The sequence below is a fragment of the Aethalodelphis obliquidens genome, unplaced genomic scaffold (assembly GCF_003676395.1).
Source record: "Aethalodelphis obliquidens isolate GAN/ISIS:26980383/991018 unplaced genomic scaffold, ASM367639v1 scaffold32, whole genome shotgun sequence".
NCBI lineage: Eukaryota > Metazoa > Chordata > Mammalia > Artiodactyla > Delphinidae > Aethalodelphis > Aethalodelphis obliquidens.
This window is the reverse complement of record NW_020837976.1, coordinates 9,320,056-9,331,854: the sequence shown is the minus strand read 5'-3', so window position 1 is coordinate 9,331,854 and position 11,799 is coordinate 9,320,056. Positions and strand designations below refer to the sequence as shown.

The window sequence follows — 11,799 nt, the reverse complement described above, 5'->3', positions numbered from 1 at the left end:
CTGCGGAGCACAGGCTCCGGACGTGCAGGCTCAGCGGCCATGGCTCATGGGCCCAGCCGCTCCGCGTCATGTAGGATCTTCCTGGACCGGGGCACGAACCCGCATCCCCTGCATCAGCAGGCGGACTCTCGACCACTGCGCCACCAGGGAAGCCCTGCATTTCTTTATTTAGCTTATTTCCCAAACAAATTGAAAAAATTTTAAACTGGTTTGATGCTCTCACCAGCCAAGATTGTGGCCTCATCAAACCAAAGGGCATAGCAAGTCTAGTTCATTCTCAAACATCGCAAGATATGTTCTTAGTTTCTATGTGCATATTTAATATTATTTTGTGTGCATATTTAATATTATTTTCCCACAGTAAATGGTTTGCCAAAGTAACATTGTCAATAATCTGATTTCTGAGCCATAAAGCTTGTCCAAATGATATTCAGACCGTTGCATAATGTTTGTCTTATATGTATTAACAATTCAGCACATTTATTAAAATATAAAAGCATAAAACCTTTGTTATCATATGCAAAGCTGTGCTTTTCCTTTAACACTATCAAGTAGGGTATTAAAGAAACAAGATATACAGAGAAGGCCCCATCAAAAAATGGCCCATGAACTGGATTGAGAGGAAGAATTTGAGAACCTCTGTTACCATCGGTGGGATGGATGTTCTCACATATGCAGAACACAAATTATGTTATCCACAGTAGCCACCTAATTGAAGTTTCCAGGTTAGGGGAACTTGGAGTTGTGGGAGAGCATTTAGATACTTCTCCACCTATCTGTAAAATCAGTAAAATCAGGTTTTTTGGGAGAATATGCCACAGCAATGCCTTGATTTTATTTTTGTTTGTAATTCAATTATATCGCTATTTTAAGTTGTTGACAGTATTGGATTTATTTAACAGGAACTTCAGTGGGAAAAGTGACTGCCATAGACCTCGATGAACCTGATACTCTACATACTTGTCTGAAATATAAAATCTTACAGCAAATTCCAGACAATTCAAAGCATTTCTCCGTACATCCAGACATCATCACCACAACTACATGTTTACTAGATAGAGAAGTAATGAATTGCTTAATTAATTTCTCAGTCACTAAACTATGTGTAAACTGATCATGAACTCCCAAAGAAGTTAGAGTACGTATTTTCTTAGAAGTGATATGCATAAATTTTGCGTTCCTTATAAAATTTTTAGAAACTGTCCTTTAATTATAATATTGCTTATTTTTCCTTTCTCTTTTTAAATTTCTTTTAAAAATATTTTTGGACTTTTTCCTAGATTTCTTTCTTTCTTTTTTTGTTATTTTGATAGATTTTAGTCTCTAGTCATTTATTGTTTTGGGATTCTTTCTAGTTACTCAGTTCATGAACTAACAAATCTGTATATAATATACTTTGAAAAGGTGCTGCTAGATAATATGATTATATCTTTTGACTCAGATACTCAGAGTAACTGCTCCATTATAGCCAAATCTCATGTCCTAGTAGTCTTATCACCGAACCAAGCTCAGGCCCGCTCGCCCGCTGGCAGTAAAGCCAATCTACTGACACCAGGTTGTAGTGAAGGAAAGTACAGCTTTATTGAAAAGGTGCCAATACAAGGAGAACAGGTGGCTTGTGCTCAGAACCTCCAAACTCCCCTAAGGATTTTAGCAAACCATTTGTAAAGGCAAGGTGAGGGAGGGGCATCCCAGAGTATGTGATCAGCTCCTGCACAATTCTCTGATTGGTTGATGGTGAGCTAACAGGGTGGTGTCATAGGGGTTAACATTATCAGTCCTTAGGCCTGTGGGCTATGAGCTCATGGTCATCAAGTAGTTAACATCTTCCATTTGGTGGGGGCTTTTCACATCTTTAAAACAACTCAGGAAGTGTGCATCAGGTACTATTATCTAGGTACTACAGAAAGGAGCTAAAGCAGAGTATATGGGGGAGAAGTCTGCCCTGGGAAGGCCCCATAGGGTCCTGCTTGGTTACAGTCTATCTAATTATTTTATATACTTAGCTTAGAGGGACTTTTGCTAATTTAGTTATCACTGTTATCCCATTTGATAATAATAAAATAATGAGAAATAGTCCATTTGAATTTATTTAAACACTTATTCTGTATTTCTATTAGTATTTAAACTTGTAATAAAAAAAAAAAATGAAAGCAGGACCTTTCCAAAGGAAAGTGAGAAGAAAAATTTGTTGAATCTTAAAAATCAACAATTTTGCATTTGATAGTGTTTGTCACTATAGGAAGCTAATTATTCGTCGTTAATACATTAGCAACATCTTTTGGTAACATTTTATACATAAAAATGATTTTCCCTTTCATGCTAAAACTTGGAATCATAGTTATGTCTTCTATATATATGTATATATATATAGACAGAGACTCATTTTGGTATGTTTATCGAACAGTCATTGAACTATGAAGTACATCGCCAAATGGTTTTGCAAATTGGTGTACTTAACGAAGCACAATTCCCTAAAGCAGCAAACCCACAAACTCCTACTATGTGCATTACAACTGTCACTGTTAAAGTTAAAGACCATGGTGAGGGCCCCGAATGCCAACCACCAGTAAAAGTTAATAAGAGTAAAGATGGCCTCCCGTGGGCACAACACTCCTTGGATACGAAGCAGTGGATCCGGACAGCAGCACTGCTGAGGGCTTAAGGTAATGTATTTTCAAAATTTCCTTCTTTTTAATTGTGATGATAATTGATTTCAAATTTGGGAACATTCTATGTATTATTAGGATGACAGATTTTGAGATTATGTCCACTCTTTGGTTTGAGCATTTACATTTGATTTCTAAAAACTATGTATAAGAAGGCAAGCCATAAAAAGAAATGAAATTGTGCTATTTGTAATGAGGTGGATAGACCTAGAGTCTGTCATACAGAATGAAGTAAGTCAGAAAGAGAAAGACAAATACCGTATGCTAACACATATATATGGAATTTAAGAAAAATGTCAGGAAGAACCTAGGGGTAAGACAGGAATAAAGACACAGACCTACTAGAGAATGGACTTGAGGATACGGGGAGGGGAAGGGTGAGCTGTGACAAAGCGAGAGAGAGGCATGGACATATATACACTACCAAACGTAAGGTAGATAGCTAGTGGGAAGCAGCCGCATAGCACAGGGATATCAGCTCGGTGCTTTGTGACCACCTGGAGAGGTGGGATAGGGAGGGTGGGAGGGAGGAAGATGCAAGAGGGAAGAGATATGGGAACATACGTATATGTATAACTGATTCACTTTGTTATAAAGCAGAAACTAACACACCATTGTAAAGCAATTATACCCCAATAAAGATGTAAAAAAGAAAAAAACAGAGATGAAGATAACTGGTTTGAAATTAATGAATACACTGGTGACTTGAAAACTGTAAAAGTTCTAGATAGAAAATCAACATTTGTAAAAGACAACCAATACAATGTTTCCGTGATTGCAATGGATGCAGGTGAGTGCAATTTTCTAGAAATAAAATATAAATATAGGACATATTTTAGGAAATCTTGGGGCTAAATTTAAATTTGTTTGTTTCCAGATCAAAATTTAATGCAAAAAATGTTTGCATTATGATTGATTAATTGCTTGGAAAACACCCAGTTTAGGTCCCAGTGCATCACTAATGCAAAACTAGGAGGTGGTGAATGGGCCAAGTCCCAGTTTCGAGGTCCATATTATTTGACTTCTTCCATGGACATAGTGGCATCATCAAGGATCCCTATTTTTCTCAGGAGTACGGATTTAGATTATTCTGATTTGAACTTGCTGGAGGGATTCAGCCCACCTTCAACAGTTGAATTCAGATAGATTTGTTCTGAGTCTCTCTTACTGGGGAATAAAACATTTATCCTATTTCCTAAATAAATGGTCAAACAATGATTTTTAACGTCTTTTGCTGAGGTTTGCAATCATTCTCCAAGATTAATTCTAGAACCTGTTTTGTGAAGAAATGTCCTTCAAATGTCCTAATGTAGAGATCTCAAAACTCTTTTGAATATATCCTCCAAGCAGTAAATCATTTTTGAATATGAACCTTTGCAGTGTAAGCCCTGTCAGTTGGCTTCTCTTTTTGTAATGCAAGTGCCTGACTTAAGCTTTGATTGACATTGCTAACCACAGAACTAGATCAAGAGCCAGGCTGACCCCTACCCCATCTCCCCAGGCTCCTTTGTTTTAGAGATCTTGGTTGATTTCAGTAACTCACCATTTGGGCTGCTGGTTTTATCTCTCCCTGTGCTTTAAATTCCTGCTCTTGTGTTTTAAATTAAGAGTGAGCCTGTGAAACACAAGGCCCCAGCCTCCACCTCAATAAAAGAAGAATCCCAGGTGTCACTCCCTTGCCCCACCCCCTCCATTCCCCACAAATTTACAATTGCTCTGTGGCCCCAAGTGTGCCATGTAATTTCCAGGACTTGTAAGCAATAAACTTTTTTTTTTTTTCAATGTTTCCTGATCATTATTACTTAGGGCATCTTGCAATCATAAGAGGAACCATAAGGGCCAGTTCAGCCACAACCTTGGTTATTGATAGGCTGAGACCAGTCCATAACCACTCCCATATATTTACTAGTGTGTTTATTTATATACATATACTACTATGCTAATGTATATATCATAAAAATAGATATTAAAAGAAGATGATAAAAAATATAAATAGAAGTTACAATATGGCGTTCCACCACACCAATTACACACTCACTCATTTGGGGTAAATTTCCATTGATGATAAAGGTGAATGAACTTGGGCTTTTATGACAGAGCCTATGTTTTTGACTATCTGCTTAATCCAAGGTGGTTTCCATTATTTTTATGGTTAGCATATTTTTATACACTAGATGTTCAAAACAAACAAGTTGGAACGGCAATGTTGTGGTCTTTTTCTATAGAATCACTGAATTTCTTTAGAAGGAATGGGCGAGTGTATGAACAAACACATATCAAATCTCACGGAAATAAACAAAAGTTGAAAGTAAGTCATGAAATGTTTCATGTTTATTCATTTTGCCCCTTGATATTTTGATAATAAGATAAAGACAGATGTTTTCTCATGTATTATACCCATACTTTTTTCTATAGCTTTACACTAAAAGTCACATCTATGAAAAAAATAGATTCTCTGATGAGAGACAAAGGTTAAGCTAATGAAGATACTGCTGCTTATGATTTATAGAGGAAGGGCAAGCCAGTTCATCTACATGTGTCCCATTCAGGTTTTTTCCTTACTTCCTCTCTCAGCCTTGGTCTATTCCTGTTACCCTGGGATGCAAATGGTCTGTTGCACATCATAATTAGTGAGATGACCAAGCAGTTTGAAAGAACTATGCCCGTAAGCCAAAAATTTTTAGGTTTCAAAACCTGAAAGAAAACCTCAATTTGAATATTATTACTTAATCATGTGCATATGATCTTCCTTTCCTCTTGATAACTCTCACACAATCTTTTAATGTAATTCTTTCAGTATAAGTAGGAAAAAAAATCTACTAAAGAAAGGGGGAAACATTAACTGAGAAATATAGTTAACATTGCCACTCCTTTATAATCCTGGTGATTTGCTGCTTCTGTATAAGCAAAAGTGAAATCTGAATGGTTCAGGAACACAATTATGATGTCAAACAAGGATTTATATTTACTCACTTATTCCACAAATGTTGATTGTCTTTTAAGTTCCAAGTACTAGGCCATGAAAATTAGGATTCATAAGACAAGGTCAAATTTTCACACAATATCAGTTGAGGGATTATTATGTTCTCATAACAGATTCCCTGGTATGAAAATTTTCCCCATCAAAGAATGTATGCATATCATGAGAAGTGGAAATCAGTTAAAGAGTTGCCCACCCAGATTAAAGGATAAAGGGAGGAAACTTCACGGAAATGCAGAAGCTTGGTGATAGAAAATGAAGTACGTTTTGGAGAGAAGGAAAATATGGAAAACAGAGATATAAGAAATTAACTTGGTCTTTTGGTGACAAAAGAATGTCTTTAAATACAGTGATCATAGCACAAAGAAATGAAATGTCAAATCTAAACTTTGTGAGTCTATGTCCCAGGCCCATGGATAACCTGGATGTGCTCAAGAAGTAAAGATAAGGGTGCTATAAATGTTAATGGAAGACCGTATGGTGTCATAAAGGATTTTGTTTATTTGAACTTTAATCCATTTAATATATGCTTCCAAAGGCAAAATATATAAGTAAGTACTTATATTTCCAAATGAATGTTTAGTCTTGATACTCATAAATATTTTATGATGATGATCTAGGTATTCCAGCTTTCTTAGAATCCAGTTTATTTCCTTGTATTTTTTGTGTCAATTTTTTTGTCAGTAAGGCTGGTTTCCCTGCTTTCACTCTAGAAAGCACCGTTTTATACACCTTCCACCTAGAATTAGACTGCCCCTCCTGTTTGAAATTCAGGTCCCTTTGCTTCTTCAAATGAATGGCAGTGACATCTTCTGTGGTAGCTCTCACTAGTCTTTGTTCAGTCTTCACGCAGGCGTTCTCTAGTTGGCAATGAGTGGGAGCTACTCTTTGCTGTGGTGCACGAGCTTCTCATCGCGGTGGCTTCTTTTGTTGCAGAGCACGGGCTCTAGGTGTGTGGGCTTCAGTAGTTGTGGCATGCAGGCTCAGTACTTGTGGCACACGGGCTTAGCTGCTCCGCCGCATATGGGATCCTCCCAGACCAGGGCTCGAATCCATGTCCCCTGCACTGGCAGGCGGACTCTTAACCACTGCACCACCAGGGAAGTCCCTGTTCAGTTCTTCTATGAACACCTTTTACGCCCTCCTTCCCTGGGAGTAGTATCGTAATTATCACAGGTGATGTGTCTTCTCTATAAAAGGGTGCTCTCATTGTTTCTCGTGTACATTCTTTTCCTCTAGCTAGACTCTGAACTCATTTTCATACAAGGACCCTTATCATTGCTAAATATCTTTTCTACCAAGCATCTGGCCGAGATCTTGGCATGTTTGCTTCATGTACGTACTGATATTTGTCATTCCTCTGTTGTTTGAGAGCCCTGTGAATCTCCAGGTCCAGGTTGTGAATTCCACTACCAAGAGCTTTGCAAGTTCAGGTGCATAATAGGCACCTGGAACAATTAGTTTTCATGTATTATAGAAACTTGAGTTCAAAAGTTTACAAATGCTTTGATATATTTGGCTGTAAGAAGAATTTTCTTAAAATAAATATTTCAGGATTGTCATGTGGAAGAGGTAAACATTTTGTGTATAGTCCAAAATAACCCATGAAAAAATTGGAAATGATTAGGAGGTATATTATAGCTTGATAAGAAAGAACCTGAAAACTTTCTAGTGGTTAATTAAAGAGTTCTGTACATGGAGTGGGCTGATTCATAACAGTGAACTTCCAGTTCCTGGAAACTTAAATAATGGGGAACTCTGGCATTTCAGAGTCCCTATTGTTGACAAGTAAGTTTAGATTTTAGTTAACCCAAGATGTACTTTCTAGCTCCAAGATTATGACATTCCTTACTCACCTATACTTGGTATTTGCTTATGTGCTTAATTTAAAATAAGGTTTAGAAGTAGACAAACATACACACTCAATTACCTTTTCACAATCTTCAACTATTATCAGTAACTACTTATATCAGTAACAACTATTATCAGTAACTACTTAGTCTCTCAACCAGTCACTTTCATGTAGTGAATGCACAAAAAGAGTTAGTGAAAAGAGTAGCTTCAAAATTTACTTAGATGTTTATGCTCAACGTTATTAATGTATATTAATGAAGTGATTTAGCATACATCTTAATAAGGCTCCAACGTGGGGGAAATGGTCATATGGTGAGCCACTGAGGAAAAGGATGCAAAGAATGCTAAGATTTTGCATTCTGCAAACTGGTTTTTGGAGATGCAAAAGTGATGGAAATCATTACCCAGGCTTCTCCCCTTCCTTCCTCCTTCCCTCTCTTCCTCTCTCTCTTCTTTCCTGTGTTTGCTCCTTTTCCCTTCCTTCCCCCCTTCTTTCTATTTTTAACAATCTATTTGACTACATACAGCCTATTTGCATTTACAAACTTTTCCCATAGTCTTTACTTTGTCTGTGTTCATTGATTTGTGTTTCAGGTTAAACTGGATATTCCTCTTAGCACTTGATGTACACTTTCAAAGCCAGACACTGATTTTACATAATTGCCTTTCCTGTTTGATTTATGACTAATGTTCTTTGTTTTGTGATTCTAAGATCTTTGAGTTGTTCTGTGTGGATTTTAAATACAAATAATACTAGCTTAAATTCCAATCAAATGAAGTTACTATTTCAGTGTGAGGAAATAAGGAAAGCATTTAATTCTGAACCTGGGAAGAGAGCTATTAATAAACTATGTTCACTTCATCTTTCTTCCTTTTTATTGATTTGTATCTTATTTAGCCTAATAACATAACCTCACTAAGACAGAGCTGGTCTGTATGCTAATACATTTGTTAATATTCTGTTTAAAATTTTATGACCCAAAGAGATCTCAATTTAGGAACAGATTTTTAAAAGTTCTCTGAAGATACTTTAAAATAAATCAAATGATTCAAATGATTTAATATATACTAGCATGAAAAAATGCTATTTTACTTATATATTTTTATTTTTTAGGTATTTTGTTTACATATATCTGTGTTACTGCTAAGAGTACAGTAAAGAAATGTTTTCCAGAAGATGTAGCCAAGCAAAACTTAATTGTATCAAATACTGAAGCACCCGGAGAAGTGATGGTAAATCAGATTTCACTTTGGTTTGTATGGTGGTTCAATGACAACAGTTGATTATTATGTAAAATAGTAATAATAATAACAGCTAATGCTTACTGAGCACTTATTATGCCAAGCAGAGCTCCAAGTGCCCTGCATGTATTAATTCACTTAAACTTCATAATTCTATTGTATTAGTTTCCTAGGGCTGCAATAACAAAGTACCACAAACTGAGTAACTTAAACAATTGAAACTTATTGTCTCAGTTCTGAAGGCTAGAAATTAAGAGATCAAGGTATTCACAGAACCATCTCCCTCTGAAAGTGCTAGGATTCTGTTCCAGTCCTCTCTCCTAGCTTCTGATAGTTCCTTGGCCTGTGACAGCATAAATCAAGTCTTCATATGGCATTCTGTATGTGTGTGTGTCTGTGTCCAACTTTTCCCTTTTGGATTAGGGACCCACCTTAAGAGTATGACCTTATCTTAATTTAACAAGTTACATCTATAACGACCCTATCTTCAAATAAGACCACATTCTAGGCACTGAGGGTTAGGACTTCAACATATGAATTTTGTTGGGGGGAAGGGATACAATTTAACCTATAACACCTATGATACGGGTACTATTATTATCCTGATTTCATGCATGGGGAACAGAGAGGCACAGCAGGTAAGTGATTTGCCCATGGTGGGAAATAAATGAAAGAAAATTGTTAGTTTCAATTTGATTTATTCCTTTTAGGAAGCAAATATTAGACTCCCCACACAGAAATCCAACATCTGTGACACAAGAATGTCTGTTAGCACACTTGGTGGCCAGGGAGTCAGAACACATCAAAGTTTTGAGATGGTCAAAGGCTGCTACACTCTGGACCCCATCAAAGGAGGCAGACATCAGACCTTGGAATCTGTCAAGGGTGTAGGACAAGGAGTGACGAACACCAGCAGATACACATACAACGAATGACACAGCTTCACCCAGCCTCGGCTTGACGAAGTAAGTGCCAGTGTCTTCAAGTTCATATTACATGAAAGTAAACACTACTTATAAATCAGGATTTCCCCAAAGGTTTCCTCCTCATACATCTGGAGCTTATCACCTTTTCCTGTTGAATTATCATAGAGATAGATGGATGATAGGTCCAAACCCAAAGAGAAAAACGATCTTGTAAAGTTCAATTTTTAAAATAAGGTTTACAAAACTTGATCTAGGAGTGGCATATGTAGGCATTTTATACTTTAGGACGTGGAAAAAGACTGATAGCTTCCTCCCTAAAAGTTGCCAGGAAAATCACCTAGAGTGAAATATTTGTTATGGAGTACTGTGCAGATCACAAATTATAAATATTTTTAGTATGTTGAATCCTCCATGTGGTTATGAAATCCTATCGCCATCAACCAGATAGATTGTTAAACTTTTATGAGGGGTTTTAGCTCCTTGTTTTATGCTCAGATCAATCAACATAGACTAATATTAGCCAGTTAATGTATTATATTATTATAGATATATAATAGTGTATAAACATAAGAATCATAGCTTATTTTGGTTTCCCCCAAATATGTGAAAAAGTTGCAGAGATACATTTCACTTATACAATCTCATGTTTAAATGGGAAATTGTAAACTAGTTGTGTGATGTATGTGGAGCTTTTGTTTTCGTCAATGTCTTCAGTAGGAGCATTTATATATTTGCTATGTTTTAATAATGAATATAATACAGACCAATCATGTGCTTTTTTTTTTTTTTTTTTTGGGGCGGGGCGCGGCCCTCTTTTTGTTTTTGCCTCTCCCGTTGCGGAGCACAGGCTCCGGACGTGCAGGCTCAGCGGCCATGGCTCACGGCCCAGCCGCTCCGCGGCATGTGGGATCTTCCCGGACCGGGGCACGAACCCGTGTCCCCTGCATCGGCAGGCGAACTCTCAACCACTGCACCACCAGGGAAGCCCCCACGTGCATTTTTTATATGTAGGAATCCATTAGAGGACACACTCTGATTAAAAATTAAACAGTAAAAGGTAAATCAAAGACATTATTTTTATGCTAATATGTTTAGGTGTTTTTTTAAAAATAATAAAATGTGCTTTTTCAAAACAGAAGGTGTATCTGTGAGGAAAAGACAAGGAGCATAAACATTCTGAAGACTACGTTCACTCCTATAACTATGAAGGAAAAGAGTCTGTGGCTGGCTCCGTTGGCTGCTACAGGGATCTGCAGGAAGAAGAGGGGTTTGAGTTTCTAGATCATCTGGAACCCAAATTTAAGACCCTAGCAAAGACACGTGTCAAGAAATAAGTGTGCCTTTTAATAGAGTAACATCTACGATGCATATGTAGGAGTTTATTGAATGTAAAATGACAGCAGCATCTGCTAAACTGTTTGTTTATTGGAGGTAAACTTCTAGTCATATAGATAAGGATACTATAAATACGAAGCTTCCTCTAATTCTCCTTGTCTGAGATAACTTCCATGTTCTCCAGAAATAAATGTTTCATTTGTTAATTTCCATTTATATGCATTTACATATTGCCCTTTCTAGGACTGTACTATGTGCTGTCTTGCACCTTCTATTTGAAAACTTATGTTACTTGGTATGCTCTGGAAGAGTATATGGGGAGCTAGTGAAAAGTACATTTTTATTTTAGATGAAAATTAAATATTTTCTTCACCGTCTTGGGGACAATTATGCTTTTAGAAGTATTGTCTTTGGTGCAAGAGAATTGTTTCCTCTATCTGCATGGCGCTGTGCTGAAGGATTTTTTAAACATTCTTTGATACAGTCTCCAACTGGTGAATAAGGCTCATCTCCCACTATATTTTTCACCCTCCGGAGGTGCTCCCAGCTCGATCCTGAGATCTCTGTCCATGTGGATGCATCATCAGGTTCCTACAGGTTCTAGAATTGTTGGAAAGACATGGACCAGAACAAGCTCACAGCAATTTGAGCCTCTGAGATTTTTTTTGAAGGATCACGTGAAAGGATTTCCATGAAAGAATTGCAGCCTTGATGCCCGTGGGTTGATTGAAACCCATAAATGTGTTTTGTTTGCCCACCATGACGTATTATTACTTTTTAAAAATATAAATAC

General features: G+C 37.0%; 1 protein-coding gene across 1 annotated transcript in view; it reads left to right on the top strand.

The window, feature by feature from the left end:
* The window catches only part of LOC113631244 (desmocollin-1-like), a 23,417-nt gene extending 12,034 nt beyond the window's left edge, over positions 1 to 11,383 (top strand). The window contains 8 exon segments of the mRNA XM_027127536.1: positions 903 to 1,108; positions 2,375 to 2,594; positions 2,597 to 2,671; positions 3,322 to 3,459; positions 4,895 to 4,977; positions 8,593 to 8,736; positions 9,456 to 9,710; positions 10,808 to 11,383. Of these exon segments, the coding sequence (XP_026983337.1) occupies positions 903 to 1,108; positions 2,375 to 2,594; positions 2,597 to 2,671; positions 3,322 to 3,459; positions 4,895 to 4,977; positions 8,593 to 8,736; positions 9,456 to 9,710; positions 10,808 to 11,005 (1,319 nt within the window). The 3' untranslated portion in view covers positions 11,006 to 11,383.
* The last annotated feature ends 416 nt before the right edge of the window (positions 11,384 to 11,799 follow it).